The sequence below is a fragment of the Peromyscus leucopus genome, chromosome 20, assembly GCF_004664715.2.
Source record: "Peromyscus leucopus breed LL Stock chromosome 20, UCI_PerLeu_2.1, whole genome shotgun sequence".
Classification (NCBI taxonomy): domain Eukaryota; kingdom Metazoa; phylum Chordata; class Mammalia; order Rodentia; family Cricetidae; genus Peromyscus; species Peromyscus leucopus.
In genome coordinates, this window is record NC_051080.1 from 36,989,799 (window position 1) to 37,014,958 (window position 25,160).

Consider the following 25,160-nt stretch of genomic DNA (forward strand, 5'->3'; position numbering starts at 1 on the left):
AAAAAATAACCTGGGCAGTGGTGGCACACTCCTTTAATCCCAGCACTCAGGGGGCAGAAGCAGGTGAATGTCTGGAGTCTGAGGCCAACTTGGGCTACAGAGCAAATTCCAGGACAGCCAGGGCTACAGAGAAACCCTGTTTCCAAAAATAAAAATCTTGCATATGGAGGAAGTCGTATTTAGGGGCCCAGCATGCTGGAGCCTGTTCTTTGCGGGGCTAACCCAAGGTCTCAAGGACTCCACGTGCCACAGCCAGGCTAGCCCCTCTTTGCGTGGGTCTAGGTCATATCTGTTTCTTTTTGAGGACCCCAACTCCCATCCTCTGGGGCCTTCAGCAGCCCCCAGTATTGGGAGCTAGAATTTTGGGGTTCCTAGAGGCCGGCCGTGGCAACCAGAGCCCTTGCTGCCTTCAGGACGGGGCAGGAAGATCAGAGTGACCCCAGGGGATCTCCTTTGGGAAGAAGGTACCTGGAGAGTAGGCCTTCCCTACCCCTGCCTCTGGCTGAGATGGGTGGAGCTGACAGGAACCTAGTGATTGGACTGAAGGGAAACACCTGACGGACGGGTGCTGCTGGCCACAGCCGGCCTTCCTGAGGCAGCTCTGCCCTTCCACTGAGGCAGCTCTGCCCTTCCACCCGCTCAGCGGCCTCGCCCCTGCTCTCTCCGGCAGAGCCTGACTGCAGCCCTCGCCGTTCGCAGACTCAAGGACCTTACCTTCCAGGAGGAATACAACACACTGTTCCCTGCCTCAGCCCAGCCTTAGCTCCTGAAGGGCAGGGAGTCCACGCCTCAGCAGGGTCCAGTTGCAGGAATGGCCCAGAGCTGGAACTGCCTGACCACTAGGACAGGAAAGACAGGACGAGGCTAGCTGAAGGAGTCACCCCTGGCTCCCCCATGATGCATTGCTTCCTTTGTTTATTCTTTACATTTGTTCCTTCAGTAAACATTTATTGAGCAACTATTTTGTGCCTGTGTGGATTAGACAGGTCCCTGGTCCCAGGAACCTATAGGCTGGGAAGGGAAAGCTAGCCAAACTTCTACAAAGTAGGGTGAGCTCTTAGAGGGTCTTCCCCTCCATGGAAGGGGTTGACAGTGTGATAAGCTGTCCATGATTGTGGTGTGAAAGGCCAGCTTACTGTCCCCCTGGGGTGACTACCTACAGAGGACTGGCCTGGAATGTTGGAGGACCTTTGGCCCGGCTCAGTGACCGAGAGTAAATTGTTGCACCTCCTTGAATCTTGGTCAATTGTCCTAGCCTGACCGATAATGGATGAACTTCTTCAGGCAGCTGAGCAGGCTGAACAGGGGCCAGCACAGGCCTTGGCACAGGATGCTCAATAAATGTCAGTTCTGTTGTTTGTCGTTTGCTCATTCATTCATTCATTCATTCCTTGAGTAAGGTGCATCTCCATAAACCCTCCTTGGGGAGTGGGTCTTGTAGTAAGTACTCGTTCTGCCAAAAGACTGTGGCCTTCGGATCCTCCTCACTGCCTCCTTTGGGTCCCCAGAGCCTGGGCAGCACCCACCTGTGCTTGTCCTCTCTGTGGGGGTTCGGGATGCAGTGGGGACAAGCGGACCCCAGAGCACTGCCTCTGTCTTGCTGTAGCTGAATGCAGAGAGTGAACCTGCAGGCATTGGAGGCATGCAGTTACACACAGCCTGCTGCCTGGTGCGATACCACGTGGAGTGCAGGTCCCAGAGCGCTGAGCAGAGTCCCTCTGCCTCCCTCATAACTGCTGGGCCAGGTCCTTCTCTTTTCCTGTACGTGGCCCTTTGTACCGGCTGGCCAAGGTCGATATTGACTCAGGGGCAGGGGACTAGCCACAGACAGCCTCCAGTGCCTCTAGCTCAGTGGTTCTCAGCCTTCCTAATGCTGCAACCCTTTAATACAGTTCCTCACGTTGTGGTGACCCCCAACCATAAAATTAGTTCATTGCTGCTACTATAATTTTGTTGCTATTATAAATCACAACTTAAATAACTGACATGCGACCCCAGAGGAGTGGCGACCCACAGGTTGAGAACCACTGCTCTAGCTAGGGGCCTCTCCCTTGGGTCTGTGGAAGTCATTGCTCTAGTCTCCTGCTTCTGTACAGGCATCATGAAGCCAGGGAGTATAGGGAGAGCCTGGCCTCCATACCTCTCAAGGAGTCGTCCTGTTTGTTTCCTGCCCTCTAACCACAGCTCCAGAGAGCCCTGACCACTCCTGAGTGTGTCACAGGCCAGGGCCCCCGTGTTCGGGCCTGAGTTTCGGCACACTTTGTAATGGGTCCTCCTCCTCTCTGCCTTCATCTTCTCAGCCAGGACCTGGGACCGTGGGCCAGCAAGGTCTAGGGAAGGCTTCGTCTGTGAATTGCAGAGCCGATTTGTTCTTTAGGTCTCTGTGGTCAGCATCGTCTCTCGGCATGTGGCTGCAGTCAGACCTTTCCTGTACTCCACGCTGAGAGAAACAGGACCCGGCATGTATGGAACAGTCGTGGTTCTGATGAGTCCTGTGGTTCTGACGTGTTTTACAGCTTCGTTTCGTTCCCCAAACTTGTCTGGCCATGTGTTTCAGCTGGAATGAGCTTCAGTGGCAAGGGATTTCAATTCCAAATCATAGTAATTTCAACAAGTTCCGAGTCTGGAAGGATGCTGCAGGGCTTGCAGAGTGACTCTAGGTGTCGTGGGACACATCCTCATCCCTTGCCCGTCACCCATCCTAGTGTGTTTCAGCAACCAGCTGCTTTCCAGGTACTAGACCTGAAAGTGGGACATAGAACGTGGCTGTGCCTCATTGGCTGGACGTTAACCCCATGACTGTGCCTAGCTGCAAGAGAAAGAGAAAGATGGCGTTTAGGAGATGCGAAGAGTTCTCTGTTTTAGGTAGCCTTTTCCTCCCATTTCACATAACACCCCCGAGAACACAGTTTGGGAGCAGGCTGTGGGCCTTTGGGCATTCTCAACCTCTGAAGGGGAGTCGTCCTGGCTTGGGACACCCGGGGCCGGTGACATCTGAGGTTCTTTATGGATGGCTGATGTGGTCCGGGGCCTCGGACGGGTGGGTGTGTGAACAGTCCTTCCCCTTAGGCTTGGTGCATCGAACATCTGTAACCATCTGTATCCTGTCAACTAACCTCTACTAACCCAGTGCTCTTGTCTGTCTCTCCCCTAACCGTCCCTCCCACCTGTCCTCACCCCTGCCTGCTCCCATCCCAGGCGGGCCAGGCTGTGCTGGCCTTCCAGCGGTACCAGATTGGCGCCGACTCGGCCCTCTTCTCCCAGGACTACATGGATCCCAGCCAGGACTCCAGCATGCCTTATGCACCCTACGTGGAGCCCAGCGCTGGGCCGGACCCTGCTGGCATGGGTGGCACCTACCAGCATCCAGCCAACGCCTTCGATGCTGAACCCCAGGGTTACCAGTCGCAGGGCTACTGAGCCCCCATGATGGTGGTGACAGTGACCGCCTACCCTGTCCCTGTCCTTTCATCCTAGCGCCCCTTCCAGACACCCTGTTCCCTCCCAGGGGACCCTGCCTAGCACCTGCTCAGCCTCCAAGTGACTCCACGGAGGCCCAGTGCAGCTGGGGTGGGGGAATCGGGGAGCCAGGTGGGGTGTGTCCACATGTGTGTGAAAGCGTGTGCGCAGCAAGGGTCTAGAGGGTGGGGCCCAGGGGTCACAGCCATTCATTATGTCCTTGAGCATTCACTGAGCACCTACTGTATGCCAGGCCTTGCTCAGCTGGGGAGTGAGAGAAATGGGGAGGGAAGGTGGACTGAGAAGGCCCTGCTCCAGGTGCAGGGAAGGTAGACAGACAGACAGACAGATACTGGGAAGTTTGGCTGCAGGGGGCTCAGCCACAGGTGAGTGTGGTCAGTCACAGGATGTGGGTCATCATCTCCAGAATCCTTGATCTATAACAGTCCTCCTGGGATTGCCAGGGCTATCTCCATTTTATGGTTGAGGAAACTGAGGTCTGAGAGGTCAGAGTACTTTGTCCAAGGTCATTCAAGCAGCTGATGATGAGGCCACATCAAGGTAGGCCGGATACAGAGTTCCTGCCGGCCTGCCTCTCTTTATTTCTAAAACCTAGGCTTTGCCACTCAGTGTTACTCTGATTGGGGAAGGGGGGCGGGGGGGGGGCAGTGCTTCAGGACTTGAGTCCAGTGAGACATCATGATCTGCTGCAAACCAAGGACCTCTTCTGCCTCAGCTGCTTTCCTCCATTCGGGTCCCCTCCTCAGTCCATTTGGGTCCCCTCCTCAGTCCTGGTCTTCTAGAGGGCTCCCCAGACCTGCCCCTGTCCCCTTGTGTTGTTCCAAGCTCAACAGGTCCCACAGGGAACTCCTTTGGGGTGTGCCAGCCACCCCCTCTGCCGTCTCCCAAAGGAGTGGAGGCTGCCCCTGCCCCTTGGAGGGCTCCCTGAGCCTTTGCTCATGGCTGGGCAGACGGGAGGCCAGGTGGGAGTGGAGAGTGGCCCAAGGTCCCAGTGAGGAAGCGGTCGGTAGAGCTGGCCCTTGCTGCCAAAGTTGATTGACTCCCACCACCCAGCAGGTGACTCCACCCTTGTCACCGCCTGGGACACTGTTCTCGCTCTGCTTGTCTGGGTCAGTCAGGGTTCAGGACTGGAAGAGTGGGCGGCCAGGCCAGGAGCTTTCAATTACAGGATCAGTTTGAGTGCAGGTCACACTGCCCCGGATGACTCACAAGCCAGACCCTGCAGGTAGGCTCAGGGAGACCTTGGGCCACAGGAAAGAATACCAGGTGATCTCAGAGACAGGGGAGAGTGGGCAGGGCCTAAGGGGACACGAGGACACAGTGGGAACCCAGAGGGAGAGTGTCTGTGCCATCTTCCTGTGAGTACCCGGTATACACCAGCTGGTTCCTTGTGAAGCAGGGCAGTGGGCTGTGAGTCAGCTTCAACAATGGGTGTCCCCACCATCTCACCCCATGCCCTACAGGACGCAGACGGGCAGGTTTGCTCTACGTGTGTCATCGGGTGTCAGCCAGGTTAATCATGACATGGGGTCTCTGCGGTGTGTCCACAGTGGGAGCCTAACGCTTTCGGCTGAGAAACTGTAGCTTTGGGGTTATTTCTACCAGCGACACATAGTTTGCTCTTCTGGTACCCATGTTGGTGTGGCGTCACCAAGGGTGTCCTCTAGGGGCCTGTGGACCACACAGAGGTACAGGGCCCATTAAAGTAGGAAAACATGGCGTGAGTGTAGGCCTAAGGAAGTCAGTCAAGGAGGGGACACCACTACCCCTCCTGAACAGAAGGGGAAACTGAGTCTCTGTGAGCGTGGAGAGTGAGCATTGGAGATTAGATCCAAATTGGGGTCTCCCAAGTTTCCTAGGGGCCCACAGTGTTGGGAAAGGACCCAGCAGCTGAGTGACAGCTGGCTGTTGCTAACTTCCATTTTCCACATCTGGGAAGGGGCTCTGTGTACACCCCCGTGCCCCAACCGGGGGGCTCAACTAGGGACAGCTTGGGTGACTTGGTTCCAGACCAGAGGGGACAGACAGTGTGGCTCCAGGAGCGTTTCTGTGCCACCAAGAGGCTGCGAGAAGTCCTGGCCTTCGCTACTCCTGCTGGTGAGCACTAGAGACCCAAGGACTGCCCGTCCGTTTCTCCCTGGACAGCACCAGGCAGCTGGTGATGGCAGGCAGAGGGCAGAGTGCTGGTTAAACTCTGCCCAGCCTTGGGTGTCTGTCTGTCATAGACCCTAGTCCTCAGGCTCGGGAAGTGAGTTTACAGGACCAGGAGCTGGGCTGCGGGGACCTCGGCAAGCACCTCCCCCTTTCCCACATGCATGCCACCATCCTGGTAGTGATGTCCGACCGTGGAGAAGAAGCCTAGGAGGATTGGAGTTAGACCCAGGCTTCTGACTCAGTGGTTTGGGCAGGGTCCACCCCGCACCCCCTTGGACAGAGCATAGCCCTGGGAGGACCCAAGGCCAGCAGCATCCTGACTTCCTTGCCCTCTCCACCGTCTCTGCTTTCCTCTCCTCCCACATTCTCCTCGGAGACAGCCCCCCGCAGCTGGAATCGGGGCCCCCTTTTCCCTGTCAAGCACAAAAGAAGGTCTGGGAAATTTGGGTTCCACGTGACTTCACAGCTGCAGGGGTCCTTCAAGAGACTCATGTCTCATCCAAGGTCAAGCACAGAGTGAGAGATTGGGAGCCCTGTCTCCTGCCTTCTGAGATGACGTGACCTGCAGTCCCAGGCCAACTTGCCTGGGTGGCCCCCAGTCCACCTGGGATGCAGCAATCAAGGGGCTAATTCCCAGGGCACTGGCACCAGTCTCCGCTCCGTCTGTCCCTAATGATTCTTGGTCTTCAAAGACTCTTGGGGCTCTAGGCTTTTCCCATGTAACCAAGAGATCCCACATGTTACCCCTGAGGTACCCCCAACCTTGATCCACAACCCCTTTGATCTCTAAAGAGTGTGAGCAGGAGTCCCCAGAGTTTATGGAGGATGGACTGGGCTGGCCATCTCCTAGTGCTACCCCTGACCTGACACCCCCGCCCCCTGGCGCCCATGGCTCTTGTCTGGGCGCCCCGGCCCCTCCCGCAGCGTTACTGCCTGTGTATAGTATAAATATATATATTTTCTATATATAAGATGTATAATATAAGGCTCCACAATATATCTGTGAGTGTGTGTGCGCGTGCGTGTGTGCGGTGAAGGGCGGCCCCCACCTTGGGCCCTGCTCCAGACCCTCCCCCACCTGGTTAAGCCTCTCCAGAGTGGATCCAGTCAGTGGCCCTGTGGCATCCTCCTCTACGACATCCATCCATCCGTGGTGAACCAAGTGAAGGTGGTGACTTCTGGTGATATAGTAATAAAGTGAAGACTTCCAACTCACCAGTGGGCTTGAGTCACTGTTTCTTTGTCGGTCCCGAGTACGGCTTCGGCTTGTTGAGCCCCTCTGTCTCCTCTGACCTGGGCCACGTTTTATTTGTTTACTCTTGTTTGGTTAACTCGTCCTTTCCAAGACACAGTTGCGTGTATCCTAGGCTGGCCTCAGATTTGCTCTATAGCTGTGGTCGACCATGAGCTCGTGTGTGTGTGTGTGTGTGTGTGTGTGTGTGTGTGTGTGTGTGTGTGTGTTTGACAGACACACACGCCCTGATGGGCATATGGTAATCGGAGGACAGTTTGTCAAATCCGTTCTCTCCTCCTGCCTTTTCTTGCCTTCGGGGGGATCTAATTCAGAGAGCCAAGTCTGCGTGGCAGGCACCTTTGCCCACTGAGCCAGCTCACCAGCCCCGCCTCCGCCTTATGTTTTTGAGACAGGATCTCTCACTGAACCTGGAGTGCACCAGTTCAGCAAAGACGAGCCGATCCATAGTGGGAAGAGCTCCAAGGAATCCTCCTGTCTACACCTCCCCGGAGCCAGGATGATAGACACACTGCCAAGCCCGGTGTGCACATGGATGCTGGGAATCCAAACTCCGGTCCTCATACTTAGATAACAGACGCTCTGCCAGCCGAGCGGTCTACCTGTCTGATCCTGCCTCCACCTCCCAAGTGCTGGGATGATAAGCACATGCCAGCACTCCTAGTTTATGTGGTACTGGAGGGAGAATCCAGGGCTCTGCAGACGCCACAGCCCTCAGCAGACAAAGCTATATTCCCAGCCCAAATAGATTTCTAAACATTTACATGGTTTTTTTAAAGATTTATTTATTTATTTAGTTAGTTATTATGTATACAGAAGAAGGTGCCAGGTCTCATTACAGATGGTTGTGAGCCACCATGTGGTTGCTGGGAATTGAACTCAGGACCTCTGGAAGAGCAGTCGGTGCTCTTAACCTCTGAGCCATCTCTCCAGCCCACATTTACATATTTAGTGTGTGTGGGGGGGGGTGCCACAGAGCATATGTGGAGGTCAGAGGACAACTTTTGGGAGCTGGTTCTTTACCTCTACCATGTGGATTCTAAAGATTAAATTTAGGTCGTCAGTCTTGACAGCAGGTGCCTCTACCCACAAAGCCAGCTCACCAGCTCCAGATAGATTCTTCTTCTGTTTGTTTGAGTTTTGGTTTGTTTCGTTTTGTTTTTCAAGACATGGTTTCTCCGTGTAGCTTTGCACCTTTTCTGGAGCTCACTTGGTAGCCCAGGTTGGCCTTGAACTCACAGAGATCTGCCTGGCTCTGCCTCCCAAGTGCTGGGATTAAAGGCGTGTGCCACCACCGCCCAGCTTTTTTTTGTTTTTTGTTTGTTTGTTGTTTTGTTTTGTTTTTCGAGACAGGGTTTCTCTGTGTAGCTTTGCGCCTTTCATGGGACTCACTTGGTAGTCCAGGCTGGTCTCGAACTCACAGAGATCCGCCTGCATCATGAGTGTGAAGCCTGTGCAGAGGTTAAGAGTGCAGTGGATCCCCTGGAACTTGAGTTATCTGTGGCTGTGAGTTACTGTGTGGGTACTGGGAATCGAACCCGGGTCCTCTGCAAAGTGAAGCAAATGCTCTGAACTGCTGAGGCATCTCTCCAGCCCCCAGATTGTTTATGCAATTTGATTTCCTCAATTACAAGGAAAACGTTATTGTAAAGTGGCCTGTGTTAACGATGAAGCAAGCATCTTGAGAACACGTGTAGCTCTACAGGCTGTGGTGAACTTTTAGATTTCTGTGTCTGATGTTTGCTGTATAATGTCATAAATTCCCTTAAGTCTTCCCTGGGGCTGCAGAGATGGCTCAGTGGTTAAGAGCACTGGCTGCTCTTCCAGAGGAACCAGGTTCAATTCCCAGGACCCACATGGCAGTTTATAGTTGTCTGTAACTCCAGTCCCGGGAGATCCAACACCCTCTTCTGGCCTCTCTGGGTACCAAGCATGCAAGTGAGTCACAGATAATCATGCAGGCAAAATACCCATACATTTTTTGTTGTTGTTTTTTCGAGACAGGGTTTCTCTGTGTAGCTTTGCGCCTTTCCTGGAACTCACTGTGTAGCCCAGGCTGGCCTCGAACTCACAGAGATCCGCCTGGCTCTGCCTCCCTGAGTGCTGGGATTAAAGGCATGTGCCACCACTGCCCGGCCCATACATGTTTTTTGTTTGTTTGTTTGTTTCAAAAAAAGCCTTCCCTTTTCGGTTCTTTGACTCAAACCGTGGGCTTTAATGCAACCTTCGGGTACACCTTTTATTTTACAGTTTGTTATCAAAAGCCCCTGCCCAAGTGCTGGCTCTGCTGCCCGTTCCTGGACAGCAGAGCTGCATTTGTGCCCACCCCACGTGATCACGCTCTTGCACATGAAATCCCTTCTCGTGCCGTGGCCTTGGCGGGCGTCTGCCCACACTGTGTCTTTTGTTCCTGTCCATCTAGGCATAGATCCTTGCTTCCCATTCCCTTGCAGCTCCGCAGTGGCACAGACTGCTCAGCCGCACGAGTGCATGCCAGGTGGGCAGGCCAGCTCCGAGGCACCTGTGCTTCCCGCCCCCTACCACGCTTGCTGGCCCGAGCCTGCTGAGTGCCATCTGGCATATCTCCCCTGGTCATTGGCACACTGCTTTGTGTACTAGATTTCCTTAGAAAATACAAGTGCGAAGGTGAAACCAGAGAGGCCAGGAAGCTGGTTCAGTTGGTAAAGACTTGGTTGTGGGAGCATGAGGACCCGAGTTTGATTCCAAGCATCCAACGAGAAAGGTTGGATGTGCCTGGGCACTCATGGCTTGTATTCTCAGGGCTTCAGGCAGATGGTGACTGGAGGACTCTGGGGCTTGCTGGCCAGCCAGTCCAGCTGAGTGTGTCAGAATCAGTGAAAGAACCAACAAGGTCCACAGCTCCTGAGGAGTGACACCTAACACCCAAGACCTTAGGTCTCCATGTAGAAAATCAGATGAGCATGTGCACACATGTACACATGCCCGCGTGCTTTCTCGCGTGCATAAAATTATTTAGAATTTCAGGATGGCTAAGGCAGGGTGCTGAATCAAGTCCCAGACTTATTCTGAGAGCAGGACCCTGGTTGGTGACAGGTGGCATGCCCACAAACCTGCCCCTGCTCGGAATGCTATCTCCAGCCGCTCCATTTCTCCTTTATACCAGTTTGGGCCTTCATTTTCTTCTTTTAGTCCCCTTGTCGGTGAGCTACACCCGACTGTGCGCTAGAGCTATGCCAAGCACTTCGTAAGGCATAATCAACTTCACGTCTTCCAACATCTGTGACAGGTCCTTTTACAGGGGAGGAGCTGGGCGACGGCACAGGGTGACAGGAGCAGACCCTGACCCCGCCCTCCGGTCCTGCTTTGAAACCTGCTGGGGACTTGGGCTCTTCCTGTCAAGTTCATTCTATTACGTTTCATACGTTGGATATCCTTAGCCAGTTTGGTTATTTTTGCTTTTGGTCGTGTGCTCATTGACAGTGCTGGGGAGGGACCCCAAGGCTTCCTTCTTTTTTTTTTTTTTTTGGTTTTCTGAGACAGGGTTTCTCTGTGTAGCTTTGCGCCTTTCCTGGATCTTGCTCTGTAGCCCAGGCTGGCCTCGAACTCACAGAGATCCGCCTGGCTCTGCCTCCCGAGTGCTGGGATTAAAGGCGTGCGCCGCCGCCGCCGCCGCGCCGCCGCCGCCGCCGCCGCCGCCGCCGCCGCCGCCGCCGCCGCCGCCGCCGCCACCACCACCGCCCAGCCCCAAGGCTTTTCTTCTTACCACTGAGCCACATTCCAGGCCCTTAGAGCCTGCTCTTGGGGTAGAGATTCCTCCGTTTTGGATGTTTCTGGACTGGGGATTTCTCCCTTGCTCATTGTCTTCTTTGCTCCTGTCTCCCCACGCTGTGTCCCATGTGTATACCCTAGAAATGCTACTTCAGACGTTTAAGAGATTCCCGACCAGATGGGAAGCCATTTCCTCCAAGAGGATTCAAAGTCCCCGGGCTTGTCACTTGCCACCTACTTTCCTTGGGCCAGGCATGGGTGGTGCTCTCTAGGACAAGGTGACTTCTGAGGCCTCTTCTCCACCTTTACACATGTCCTGACCAGCCTGTTTGGTCCCATGGTTCCGTGTCCCAATACAGGCTGGCCTTGCTATATACTCTGTGAACCCAAGGATGAGCTTAAGTTTCTGATTCTCCTGCCAGCACCTCCCCAGTGCTGGGATTACAGGTGGACGGCTTGTGTGGAGCTGGAGGTTGAACTCAGGGCTCGGGGCACGCCAGGCAGATGCTGCCGGCTGAGTCACACTGCCAGCTTTGGTTTCACATCTTTAAGTTTTTGTGTGGCTGAGCATGGTGACACATCTTTTATACCAGAACTTGAACTTTCTTTTGTTAAAGGCTGGAATTCCCCCTTCCATCATGTGGGTCCCAGGGATTGAACGTGGGCCATCAGGCTCAGTAGCAAATGCCTTTATCAGCTCACTGGTCCAGGATTGGAGTTAATATAAAGAGTTAACCAGGAGCTGGGCGGTGGTGGCGCACGCCTTTAATCCCAGCACTCGGGAGGCAGAGGCAGGTGGATCTCTGAGTTCAAAGCTAGCCTGGTCTACAGAGTGAGTTTCAGGACAGCCAGGGCTACACAGAGAAACCCTGTCTCAGGAAAACAAAAAACAAAAATAAAATAAAATGAGCAAACAAACAAGAGTTGAACCACGACAGAGCGGCGGCGGTGGCGGCAGAGGCAGGCATATATAAAGAACTCAAGAAACTAGACATCAAAGTACTGAACAGTCCATTTAAAAAATGGGCTAAAGAGCTAAACAGAGAATTCTCAAAAGAAGAACTACAAATGGCTGAAAGACATTTAAAGAAATGCTCAACATCCTTAATTATCAGAGAAATGCAAATCAAAACAACTCTGAGATACCACCTTAGACCTGTCAGAATGGCTATGATCAAAAACACTAATAACAGTCAATGTTGGAGAGGATGTGGAGCAAAGGGAACACTCCCCCACTGTTGGTGGGAATGTAAACTTGTACAACCACTGTGGAAATCAGTATGGCGGTTTCTCAGAAATTGGGAATCAACCTACCTCAAGACCCAGCCATACCACTCTTGGGCATATACCCAAGGAATGCTCAATCATACCACAAAGATACATGCTCAGCTATGTTCATAGCATCACTATTTGTAATAGCCAGAACCTGGAAACAACCTAGATGCCTGTCAACTGAAGAATGGATTAAGAAAACATGGTACATATACACAATGGAGTACTACTCAGCAGAGAAAAACAATGACAGCATGAGGTTTGCAGGCAAATGGATGGAACTAGAAAATATCATCCTGAGTGAGGTAACCCAAACCCAGAAGGACAAACATGATACATAGTCACTCAAAGTGGATTCTAGATATAAAGCAAAGAACAATCAGACTGCAACCCACAGAACCAGGGAGGCTACATAGCAGGGGGGACCCTAGGATGACTGTGGCTTATAATAAGTTTTGGTTTTACTCAATCACTGGGCAAGCCTCAATCAAACATTTCACTATTAGGATAAGAATTTATACTGTATCAAGCTGATAATAGAAAAATAAATAAGTAAATTTAAAAAAAAAAAAAGAGTTGAACCAGGAAAACACACAAGGCTGGCCGAAGATTTTAGAAGCTGATTTGTCCAGTGATTGTAGAAATGTCCAACAGGGCCTGCTGTTTTTCTTCTAGGATGTAGTTGTCTATGCTTGTTCCTTAGCCGCCTAAATTGCTACTTCTGCAAGCCCCAGGCCAGAGGTCAGAGTGATCCCAGTATGTCGCCATCCAGTTAGAGCTCAAAGAAAACAGGGTTAGGACCAGAAACCATTTCAACTCCAGGGTCACTTTGTACTCGTCCGTTCCCCGTTCTCCATGTTCACCTCTAACCAGAGGCACGTGGACTTGCAGCTGCTTTTACGAGGCAGTCGTCCCATGTCTGCAAGTTAATGTGCTCAAGACCAAATTCTTGAAGTTTTTCTTGGTAAGGCTCCCCCAGCTACCCCATCAAAGCAGACAGCAGCTTCACCTTCTGCATGCCTGGGACAGAATCCTCGAAGCTGTATTCAGCCTCCCTTTCATTGTGCACGGTTGGTCTCTGCCCATACCTTGCCAGATTTTTCTGTCCTGGCCTCGTTACTTCCGCCATGGCCACCCAAGTCCCAGGCATACTTGGCAATCTGCTGGGCTACACAGGTGTCACTGAAATGATAGAAACAGATGGCACAGGAGGTGGAGGACAGAGATGCTCAGAGTAGACCTGGTGTTTCTGAGCTCAGCAAGGCTGAGCCTTCTGCATCTAATACCAGGACGTCTCTGCAGAGGTGGGAACTTTTAAAACAAAAATGCTAGTGTGCAAAATTTGCAAAGCCCAAGCTAGCATTTTAAAGTCGTGGAGGAATGGAGAGACCACTCAGTAAATGAATTTCCTAAGAGCTTGACTTTCTGTAGGGAACAAGAAAAGTGGATCCATTAAAAATTCCAAATAGGAAAAAAAATTTCCAAATAGGGATCCGGGAGGTGGTGGCACATGCCTTTAATCCCAGCACTTGGGAGCTGGAGAGATGGCTCAGAGGTTAAGAGCACTACTTGTTCTTCCAGAGGTCCTGAGTTCAATTCCCACCAACCACATGGTGGCTCACAACCGTCTGTAATGAGATCTGGTGCCCTCTTCTGGCCTGCAGGGGTATGTGCAGACAGAACACTGCATACATAATAAATCTTTTTTTTTTTTTTCGAGACAGGGTTTCTCTGTGTAGCTTTGCGCCTTTCCTGGGACTCACTGGTTAGCCCAGGCTGGCCTCGAACTCACAGAGATCCGCCTGGCTCTGCCTCCCGAGTGCTGGGATTAAAGGCGTGTGCCACCACCGCCCGGCATAATAAATCTTTAAAAAAAAAAAAAAAAAAAAATCCCAGCGCTTGGGAGGCAGAGCCAGGCAAATCTACAGAGTGAGTTCCAGGACAGGACAGCCAGGGCTATATAGAGAAACCCTGTCTCCAAACAAACAACAACAGCCCAACAGACAAAAAAAAAAAAAAAAAAAAAAAAAAAAAATCACCATGGAAATCACATAGTTACCATGACCCACTCTAGGTGGGTCAGTGAGGCTATTTCTAGAAATATTTAACTAAAGAAGGAAGACTTACCCTGAACATAGGTGGCACCAACCTCTGGGCCAGGGTCCCTGACTGAATAAGAAAGAAAAGGTGATCTGGACACCAGCACTCTCTGCTTCCTGAGTCTGGATGCTCCTGTTGCCATAACAACACCCCTACTTTGACGGATTGCGCCCACAAAACTGAGCCCTGCTCTCTTCATGCGTTTTCGTCACAGCATTGCGACATGTCACTGATGCACGCTCCGTGCCCTCCTGTGCACCTTCAGATCTCAGGTAAGATGCCACCTCTGAGGGGGCGCTTTCCCCTGCCCAGTCTCTTCCCATGGCACCATGACAGGGTCTGCGTCTTCTCTATTGCCTTGCTGGACTGTAGGCTCCCTGAGAGGACAGGATTCTGTTGACATTTCTCTTTGTAATTGGAAAAAAAAATATTTTAATCAGGCTAGGCGGTGGTGGCACATGCCTTTAATCCCAGCACTAGGGAGGCAGAGTCAGGTGGATCTCTGTGAGTTCGAGGCCAGCCTGGTCTCCAAAGCACCCCTGGCAAAAACATAAATGCACATAAAAATAAAATTATAAAATATATAAAATTATATATATATATATAAATATATATATATAAAAAGTACTGGCTGGGTATGGTGGTGAACACCTTTAAATCCAGCACTCAGGAGGCAAAGGCAGGTGCAATTGGTGAGTTTCAAGGTCAGCCTGGTCTACAAAGCAAATTCAGCCAGGACTGTTAGACAGAGAAATCCTGTCTGGGGGGTGGGGTTGGGTGGGGTAGGGTAGGATGGGGTGGGGGAGCCAGTACTGAGACCACTCAAGCACATGGCAAAATCCTGCAACAGAGAAGATAGAGAAAGGAAAGGAGCCCTGGCCAGTGGTACTTGCCCTCTTGTTGGGCAACAAGGCTACAATACCTGCTTGGGGTCCTAGACAAAAATGGAGAAATCCAGGGGGAAGTTGAGGATGGGTGGAGATGGCAAGTCTAGGGTCTCTAGGGTCTCTATATCACCTGCTCAAGCCAACATCTGCCCGAAGCATACCTGCAGCTGCAGAATACCAGGTCAGGGATTGACTAGAACCCGCAGGTGGGGTGGGGCTGCAGGAGCACAGAGGACCTCAGGGCAAACTTCTGACCAGAGGCCTTTCCAGCCTTCCTGCAAAAACCCCCTGTTGTTGGTTTTTGTTTTGTTTTGTTTTGTTTTCTGAGACAGGGTTTCTCTGCGTAGTTTTGGTGCCTGTCCTGAAACTCACTTGGTAGCCTAGGCTGGCCTCGAACTCACAGAGATCTGCCTGGCTCTGCCTCCCGAGTGCTGGGATTAAAGGTATGCACCACCACTGCCTGTTTTTTTTTTTTTTTAAATAACTTTTGGCTCTTTGCTCTTTTGAGGGGCCCACCACCCAGCTCCAAATAAATCACACAGAAGCTTATTCTTACTTATAAATGCCTGTCCTTAGCTTGGCTTGTTTCTTGACAGCTTTTCTTAACTTTAAATTAGCCAATCTACCTTTTGCCTTTGGGCTATTTCTGTACTTTTCATTATTTACTCCATGACTTGATGTATAGCTGGGTGGCTGGGTGACTGGCCCCTGAAGTCCTCCTCTCCTTCTTTTCTTCCCATATTTTCCCTTCTATTTATTCTCTCTGCCTGCCAGCCCTGCCTATCCTTTCTCCTGCCTCGCTATTGGCCATTCAGTTCTTTATTAGACCATCAGGTATTCAGACAGGCAAAGTAACACAGCTTCACCGAGTTAAACAAATGCAACACAAAAGAATGCCACACATCTTTGCATCATCAAACAAACGTTCCACCACATAAACAAATGTAACACATCTTAAAATAATATCCTACAACACCCCCCCTCTGATCCCAGGAGGTCAGACTTGATGCAAGGCTGCCTGCTTTGTGTGCTGTCAGGGGTGGGGAGGTCACCATGCAGTTATTGGATGTTCTAGAAAATGTGTGCACCCAAAGGCAGCCTGCCCATCTGGATACCCATGATAAGACCGTGAGCCAGCCTTAAAAGGTTCTCAGGACCAGCAACTGCAGAAGCTTATCTTGAACTGATAAGTGAGATACATCAGTTTGTCCCGGGGAAAACAAGACCCACTTTAGAGCATGGCTTATAGGCATACAGAGGGTCAGCAGACCTCCTTATATGAGTCATCCAGTCTTTGGAAGCTCAGAACCCAGCAAACAGAAGGTGCTGACTTAATGCTCATTCTCTCAAGTGCCATGCTGAGTCCAGGGTTATCTTCACCATCTCTGGAGAAACAGAGATGATTGTGGGGAGCTCCAAGCTGTATTCCGAGCTGTGCACTTAATCATTTGGGGACCATGAGACTGGCAGGCCTCAGTTTCCTTCATTTGTCAACATACTGATGATTCCTCTCTGCTTGCGCCTTTAATTAATTTGATGTTGCAAACATTTGCTAAGCCTTGAGAAAACCTAGGATGGGGGCTCGAGAGATGGTTCAGAGGTTAACAACACTGGCTGCTCTTCCAGAGGTCCTGAGTTCAATTCCTAGCAACCACTTGGTGGTTCACAACCATCTGTAATGAGATCTGGTGCCCTCTTCTGGCCTGCAGGGATACATGCAGGCAGAACACTGTGTACATGATAAATAAAAAATCTTTTAAAAAAAGAGCTGGACTGTGGTAGCGCACGCCTTTAATCCCAGCACGTGGGAGGCAGAGACAGGCGGATCTCTGTGAGTTCGAGGCCAGCCTGGGCTACAAAGTGAGTTCCAGGAAAAGGCGCAAAGCTACACAGAAAAACCCTGTCTTGAAAAACCAAAAAAAAAAAAAAAAAAAAAAAAAAAAAAAAAGAAAAGAAAAAGAAAAAGAAAACCTAGGATCAAAACCAACCAAACAAGCAAATATAAGCTGGGTGTGGTGGTGTCCACATTTAATCCCAGTATTTAGGAGACAGAGGCAGGGGCAGGTGGATCTCTGGATTCGAGGCCAGCCTGGTCGACACAGTGAAACACAGCCAGGGCTCTACAGAGCCCTGTCTTGGGGGGAAATAAATAAGTAAGTAAATAAATAAATAAATAAATAAAGTCCCCCTTCAATCCCACGATTCCTTCTCTGTCTCGTATTCACCATCCACAAATTCTCAAGAACCGTCTACTCTGTGGTCTCCCATGTCTCTATTCTCAGCCAGTCTTCCAGGCACTGCAACTCACACTATTCTACCTGAACGATCTCAGCTCAGGGCTTCTAAATTGAATGGAGTTATCTGCCAATCAAATCTCTCCCAAAGTTCTCACACTGTTGCTCACTCCTCCTTGGACCCTGCCCACCCTTGCCACCCTGCCCCTTCAGCTGCAGGATCTGTGTTGTTTTTGCAGGCCCAGCTTCTGTTCTGAGCTCTAGCCTCCTATTGACTTCTCATCTCCCAAACACAGCAAACTCAGCGTGCTAGAATGGAGCTCACTCCCTTCTCTCTCCCCATAATCCCGCCTGCTCCTGCGAAAAATCTGCAGGGATCTCTGACACCTCTTCCCATCACACTGCCTTAGGCCTTTTCCTGTTAATTTAACACTTTAATACTTGATACTGGATTATTTATTTACTGAAATAGGGTGTCATGTAGTCCAGGCTGGTATCGAACTTCTGATCCTCTTGTCTCTTCTTCTCAAGGGATGGGGTTACAGGCAAGTGTTCACCATGCCTGGTGAGACTGGATAAGATATAAAAAATAGAACTTGTGTTTGGCTCGAAGCTCTAGAGGCTGGGCAGTCCAAGAGACTGCACCTGTGTCTGATGCCTTCCTGCTTCATCATGACATGGCGGAGCATCACCTGAAGGAGTAAGTGTGTTATCTGGTTTCTACAAATTTCATCATGGGGCCCTGACCTCATTTAATCCTAATGCATCCATGCCTCAAAGACCCTACCTCAATGACCATGACCAAGTACTAGTTGAGTTTTATGTTTACATTTCCAAGAACCGAACTTTTAGAGTACACAAGTACCCAAGCCCCAGTGATTTTTATACCTTAAATAAAATCCACCCTCTAGCACCAGCCAAGTCAACCACTATCATTGATCGCCTACAATAGACTTTTTGCTTGACCTTTTTGTCCCCATTCAGTTTCCATAAAACTTTACTCTGTTCTCAGTAGTCAGAGAACCAATGGGACCACGTCAGGAGCTGGCTTAGCAACCAGTAACTTCTTTTTGTCCTTTTTTTTTTTTTTGGGAGACAGAGTCTCTTTATATATAGCTCTGACTGTCTTGGAATTCACTATGTAGATCAGGCTAGCTTTAAACTCTCCGAGTTGCCTACCTCTGCCTCCCATGGCCTGGAATTAATGGCATGGACCACCATACCCTGCACAACCCAGTAACTTTCCATTGGACCTCCAAGTGACCACCACCAACAGCCTGCAGCCACATTCTCTTCATTCCTCCTCCATCTGTCTCAGCCTCGGGCCCTGTGCTTCTGCCGTGACTGGTTTTGAGTCAGGCTCTTGTTATGTAGTTGTTACAGGGAGGTCTCCAGTTTCCTTTGTTGTCTGTCCAGTTGCTTCTTATGCTCTAGAGAAAGAAGAATTCAGGCAGAACATAGTATTCAAATTTAATTAGAGCAAGCAAGGAAGAATGTAAGAGAAAGAGCAAGTGAACCCAAGCATCAACTGTCCTGGTCGATCTTAGCAGGCCAGATGCTTACATACCTCTGCCCCTTATCCCTTCCCTAGGGCGGGCATTTCCACGAAAGGAGCCCGTTTTCCCAGAATTCACTCTGCCTAGATGTATGAGATGCAAGAATATGTCTGAGGCTTAAAGTAGCCTTAAAATTGAAAAGTTCACTAGGGGAGAGGGTAACAGACCTCTGCTGTCCTGGAGAGGAAGTCCCCTAAGGTTGCTTCGATCTGACCTGGTTAAGGTCCACCACTGTCACGCCTCATTCTTTACATCCCGTTGTTGGCCTCCTGAGCTGGCCCATCTGGGTTCGATCACTGTCACTATCTGTATGTCTTGAATGTCAACTCACCATTATCTTTACACCTTGTTTCGGGGCCCTGAGCTGGCTCAGCTGAATGACCTTATTTTTCATGTCTTAGCTTCGGCAGCCTATTTGTCAATCCCTTCCAGAACTAACCCAGGCTACCTACCCTCCAACTTGTTATCCTCCTGCCTCAGCCTCCTAAATTCTGGGATTACAGGTATGACTCGACTCTCCACGTCCAGCTTCTGCACCGCTCTGGAACAAACATAACTCCTGCTTTGAGGACCAGCAGGACCTGTCAGGTGCCGGCTGACGCCACACTCCCATTGCCACTGTCCATGAACTTCACTCCTGAGCATTTACAACTATTCGGAATTGCAGTTTTCCCCAACGCTAAGGCCAACTAGTTTGGCTTCGTGTGGCCTCCACTATAAGGTCAAGCAGTCACCCAAGGCTCTTGTAGACTGAATCATTCGCTCTCCCCTGCCCCCTCCCCGACAAAGGGCCTTAAATAGGATCCCCACAGAAAAGAATCCTGGAGAAAGCGCACACATAACGACCCCAAGGAATAAGAATGACTGCGAAGGTGCTTCGCGTTCTTTCCGCTGGGGGACGGACGAGAGTAGAAAACCGCGCCTGCGTACACGCTCTTCTGCTGCACCTCCTCCGCTCCGCAGGGGGCGCTGTGGATAAATGGGGGGGGGCATGTTGGGACGCCGTCGGCGGGGCCGCTCTAGCCACCCATTCCGCTGCTGGGAGAGACTGCCGCGCCGCGGGGTCCTCCAAGATGGCGGCGCAGAGGATGAGCCTGCTCCAGAGTGTGAGGAAACCGACCCGCTCTCCGGGCTGGGAGGGTTGGGAGCTCGGGGGTGTCCTCGGTGCAAGAGCGGTTCTCTTTAGATGGCAGGGTGTGGACCTCCTCGCCCCAGCGATCCGTGGGTGTCGGCAGCGCGCCCGCAGCCCGTGGGAGGCTGGCGCCTCGCCTGCTCTGCGCGTGCGCGCTGCGGGCCGGGCCTTCGGGGGGTCAAGGGCGCCGGGGTCCTGTGCAGTGGGAGCGTCCTGGAGCCGGAAGGGGACGTGGCTCCGCCGAGCGGCCCATCCGGAGCGCGGGCACGGCTAATAATAAATAGCCCCGGTTATGTAAGGCGGGCCGTAGCTCGGGCATTGTGTTGACCGCCTCCCGCTCAGAAACTTCGCAGCCACAGCAGGAGACAGCGCGGTCCAATAGTTACCTTCTTTTCCTACAGAGGAGGAAACCGAGGCCACGCAGCTGGTGAACGGCAGAGGCAGGATTAAAACCAGTCTGCTTTTAGAAATGCCTCCCAAGCTTTAGGTTACTCAAAGAAGCGGTTCTGCCTCCCAATTCACCAGATCCCCTTGGCCTCACTCAGGGTCCTTTCTGTAAGGTGAGAGTGCCACCCCTCGACGGTAGTCTGGACCTCCAGGGTTTGATGCAGTCCTCCCGCCCCTGCATCTTTCCCGCACGTGGACACAGTTAACACATGCATGGTAGCAGCACAGATCTTTGGATCGGCCAGGACGCTGATCCCCCGAGTCGATGTCTCTGGTCTGTGCCTCCTGAACTAGAATGTGGATTCCTTGAAGGCAGGGACGTGTGACCCCTTGCTTAGCGTGTTGACTCCACCACTGACCATTCTTGCATGCTAGGCGCTTGCTTGGTCGGTGTTTGTAACATCAGGAGAAAATTGGTCTGGAACTAGGCCTTGGCTTTACAAGGATGGGGGGAAACGGCACTCCAGGTCCGGGTCAGAAGCGTGAGAAGTGGAGGGAGGGGGATGACCTTTACTATTGTATGCCTGTGTAGGCCTTTGTAAAACCGGAAGCGGGGAAGTCTGGCTGTCTGCTTTGTTGGGTCCCTGAGGGCAAGGCCCTTGGATAAATGTCTCCATTGTAGAAAGCATCCCGGGAACACTGGTAGGTTGTGGTCCCAAGAGAAAGAGGGGCTGGAAAAAAAAAAAAGTAAATGGTGCGTGTCACGGAGAGAATAGTCCCCTGGGTCAAATCGCTTCTCTGTCTTCTCGATGTGATGGAGCCCAAACAACTCCAGTCAGATAGAAGGTAGACTTTTCCCAGCACCAGAATGTGTTCTATGCATGCTGGTGGACTTAAAAAAGGTGGGTGGGGAGTGGATAGCTTTTCACACATAGTATCTTGATGCAAAGTAAGGGGCAGGCAAAGTTAACTGCTATCCTCAAGGGTATCTTAGTGTCCAGGCCAGGCCGGATACTAGGGCTTGTTGACCTGTCCTTTGTCCTGAATCTGGTGAGAGCAGTTCCAACACCTGTGTTCTGCAGATGGCCTGGAAAGCGGCTGGTCTGCGGCGGCCCTTGGGCCTTGGTCGTGGGAAGATGCATCAGCAGGTGCGCATGCTCACTGTGTTCTCAGCCCAGCTTGGGAACAGGAGCATATGCCATAGCACAGTGGGTAAGGTATAGTCAGTGTGGACTTCCGTCAGGAGCCCTGGACAGGCAGCAGAGAGCCCAAGAGGCTTTAAAGGATGCTGCTTTTGCAAGATGGGGGAGGACGGACACCTGAAGGGAATGCAGGTTTAATATGTGTGAGGTGTCTGTATAACCCTTTGTGGTCAGATACAGCTCAGTGCTATATCTGTGTGTTGAGAGGTAGTGAGGCTTGTGGGATAGGCTGGCAATGGGCTCATATTTGGCATGTTGGTAGAGTGGCAGAAAGGTATGCTAAGGGATTTTACCTACCCTCTCTTGGCAGTGTGGTACTTTAAAAGGTCTTTTGAAGAAAAGAGTGTTTTTTGGGTTTGTTTGTTTTTTTTTTTTTTTTTTTTTTTGGATAACTTTGTGTATGTGTATTTCGTTTGTTTTTAATTAATTGATTATTATTTGAGACAGGGTTTCTCTGTGTAGCCCTAGCCATCCTGGAACTCACCTTGTAGACGAGGCTGGCCTTGAACTCACAGAGATCTGTCTGCCTCTGCCCCCCAAGTACTGGGATTAAAGCTGTGCACCACCGCCGCCCGGCTAAATTAATTTTTCAAAAATTCTATGTGTACAATTATTTTGCCTGCATGTAAGTGTTCTAGGTGCGTGCCTGGTGCCTGTGGAGGCCAGAAGGAGGCACCAGGTTCTCTGGAACTGAAGTTAGACAGTTGTAGGTCACCATGTGGTGCTGGGAACTAAACCTGGGTCTTCTGGAAGAGAAGCAAGTGCTCCTAACTACCAAACCATCCCTCTAGTACAGAATTTGTTTCTTTGGTTGTTTGTTTTGAGACTCCAACATAGTGATGTAGCACTGACTAGCCTCTAATTCACTATGTAGATCAAGCTGGCTTTGAACTCAGAGACCTGCTTGCCTCTGCTTCTGGAGTGATGGGGTTAAATACCTGCATCACCACACTGAGTAAAGGAAACTTTAAACCAGTGGTTCTCAGCCTTCCTAATTTTGTGACCCTTTAATACAGTTCCTTATGTTTTGGTGATCTCCAACCATAAAATTATTTCATTGCTACTTCATAACTATAATTTTGCTACTATTATAAATCTTTTTTTTTTTTTTTTTTCTTTCTTTCAAGATAGGGTTTCTCTGTGTAGCTTTGCACCTTTCCTGGAACTCAATTTGGAGACCAGGCTGTCCTGGAACTCAGAGATCCGCCCACCTCTGCCTCCCGAGTGCTGGGATTAAAGGCGTGAGCCACCACTGCCCAGCCAATAAATCTTAATGTAAATATCTAATATGCAACCACTGTTAGACCCACAGTGGGGCGAGACCCACAGGTTGAGAAAAAGCTGCTTTAGAAAAACCCAGCCTGGCTGGATGGTGGTGGTGCTTGCCTTTAATCCCAGCACTTGGGAGGCAGAAGCAGGCAGATCTCTGTAAATTCGAGGCCCGCCTGGTCTACAAAATGAGTTCCAGGATAGCCAGGACTGTTACACAGAGAAACCTTGTTTCAAAAAACAAAAAAAGAAAGAAAAGAGAAACCCAGCCCTTGTGGCCTGAAAAAACCAAGTCCCTTAAAGCAGTTTCCCCAGTCCAGAAGGGCTGCCCCGAGAATTGATACTATTAAATGAACCGTCACAATACTCTTCAAGTTTGGTTACCCTCAGCTGTGGGGGCTCTGCAGGCGCCAGGGCCGGCAGAGTTACCATCTGAGTGAGCAAAGCGAGAAGGAATTCCGCTTCAGCATGTTTTAGTTACTGGTGCTGGTTCAAACTTCTAGAGTCTGACACTGAGCAATTTATTTTAGACATATTTAAGTACAGTTCCACTTTGGACAAAAGTTTCCCCGTGACAGTTCTCTCAGTAATGCTCAAGGAGTGACTACGTCCCTAGAACTCTTTGCAGAGGCCGTGAGAATTAGTTCTGCTGACTGAGGAACAGTGCCCAGGATAAAGGTCTAGGGAGGAGGAGTCTGGGATAAACAGTAGTCTGGAGATTGAGCTGTGGCCTGGCCCTACACACAACACAGATCACCAGGCTCTCAACCACATCCATTCTCAGCTCTTCAGGCAGAAACTGGTATCCAGCCCTTCCAGTGAAGAGACAACCGTGCGTGCTTAACATTCCTGGTCTCCCTAGTGCTCATCTGTGAGTACAAGGGCTTTGTGCCCTCTGCCCTCAACCACCAACTTCTGCCTTAGTGCTGCCCAGAGTGATGCCCTGAAGTGTCTGAGGTCCCTCCTGTGGCAGGCATCGTGCAGGTGCTGGGGACACTGTCCTCATGAAGCTGATATTCTAGTGAAGGAGCCAGGTGGCAAACAGGGGACACAGAGTACGTATAATTTATAGTATCTAGTGCACCCTAAAGTCCAGAAGCAGAAGGGCAGGGGCTGTTTCCAACAGGGTGGTAGGGATAATATTTCAACATTTGTGGAGGTAGAGGTGGGGATGTGGGAGAGGATAAAGTGTTGGAGAACCTGCCATTTTCAGGAGTCCCCGAAGAGGCCAGTGTGGCTGGAACCCTTGGGGAAATGATAACCATGGTCTAAAGGCACTATTGGCTTAGTGACTGCTGCCACAGCCTTCAGATTCTGCACACGACGGGAAGTTTCTGAGGGGTTTCAGCAGGGGCCTGATGACATCCCATTTTTGATTAGAGAAGAAATCCTCCTGGGTTTGAGTGGTAAGAGGGGAAGCCTGGGCCCTGCTGAACATCTGGCTGGTGTGAGAGGACATTGGTTTGCCCAGGATGATAGAGTGGGTGGGAAATATCAGTGTGGCTGCCTTTTGGAGACCGCTGACAGTTGCTGGTGGATGAGTTGCCTGTGAGGTGCGTGGCCTATGGAGAAGAGCCAAAGACTCCAAGGTGCTGTTTGAGCATCACCTGTGCCATACGTGGAGTAAGGAGCCCTGGAACAGGAAGGCCTTTGGGGCAAGAGAACTGAGGGTTTGGGTTGTCACTGTGGCACACGACTGTACTACCGGCCTCTCAGAGGCTGAGTTGGAAGTTCTGAGTCACTTGAGACCAGGTGTCTGAAGCCAACCTTGGCAACATAGTAAGATGATGTCTCATACAGATATAGAGTTTAAAAAAGAAAAGAATATCGGGGCTGGAGAGATGGCTCAGAGGTTAAGAGCACTGCTTGTTCTTCCAAAGGTCCTGAGTTCAATTCCCAGCAACCACCTGGTGGCTCACAACCATCTGTAATGAGATCTGGTGCCCTCTTCTGGCTTGCAGGGATACATGCAGACAGAACACTGTATACATAATAAATAAATAAATCTTTAAAAAAAAAGAAAGAAAGAAAAGAATATCAACCTGAAATTGTTTTTTAGACTTAGATTTGTCCTGAGCAATTATATTTACTAAATCACAGGTGCTACCTAGATATTTTTTTTCTGGGTACCTTAAATAAGTACTGGGCTGGCGCGTGTACTCCATTGGTAGAGTGTTTGGGTTTGATTCCCAGCACCTCATTAAACTGAGCTTGATGGCACCAGCCTGTAATCCTAGCACTTGGGAGGCAGAAGCAAAAAGGTCAGGCTATATGAGACCTTGTCGCTAAACAAATTTGTCCACTGAAATGAAAACATCTATTTAGGAAGAAGAGAAAAAATCCAGGGCTGATGATATAGCTCAGTGGAAGAGTATTTGCCTGGTGTGCACAAGGCCTTGGGGTCCATCCCCAGACACTGGGGTGGCGGGAGGTGGTGGTGGAGAGCCAAGTTGGTTAGGTTCACCAGCCATCAGGAACGAGGTCC

General features: G+C 50.8%; 2 protein-coding genes and 1 long non-coding RNA gene across 8 annotated transcripts in view; 2 read left to right on the forward strand and 1 right to left on the reverse strand.

The window, feature by feature from the left end:
* Syngr1 (synaptogyrin 1) overlaps positions 1–6,849 on the forward strand; it is a 29,631-nt gene extending 22,782 nt beyond the window's left edge. For 2 of the 4 annotated variants that reach the window (XM_028871175.1, XM_037197678.1), the window contains exon 4: positions 3,199–6,849. In XM_028871175.1, the coding sequence (XP_028727008.1) occupies positions 3,199–3,420 (222 nt within the window). In that variant the 3' untranslated portion in view covers positions 3,421–6,849. Of the gene's footprint in view, positions 1–643; positions 1,359–3,198 lie in introns of those variants that run through there. The other 2 variants (XM_037197679.1, XM_028871176.2) reach the window with 2 other exon arrangements.
* A 10,080-nt stretch (positions 6,850–16,929) lies between these two features.
* On the reverse strand, positions 16,930–19,971 carry LOC119086377. 2 transcript variants are annotated; one of them, XR_005089648.1, is made up of 3 exons: positions 19,806–19,971; positions 18,309–19,654; positions 16,930–17,821 (listed from the first exon to the last, which is right to left on the reverse strand). It is a non-coding gene; the product is annotated as an uncharacterized LOC119086377 (long non-coding RNA). The 2 variants fall into 2 exon arrangements; XR_005089649.1 differs by lacking the exon at positions 19,806–19,971 and having other exon boundaries at positions 18,309–18,559; positions 19,616–19,700.
* The window catches only part of Tab1 (TGF-beta activated kinase 1 (MAP3K7) binding protein 1), a 35,552-nt gene continuing 29,922 nt past the window's right edge, over positions 19,531–25,160 (forward strand). For both annotated transcript variants that reach the window (XM_037197677.1, XM_028871174.2), the window contains exon 1: positions 19,531–19,791. In XM_037197677.1, the coding sequence (XP_037053572.1) occupies positions 19,546–19,791 (246 nt within the window). In that variant the 5' untranslated portion in view covers positions 19,531–19,545. The remainder of the gene's footprint in view (positions 19,792–25,160) is intronic.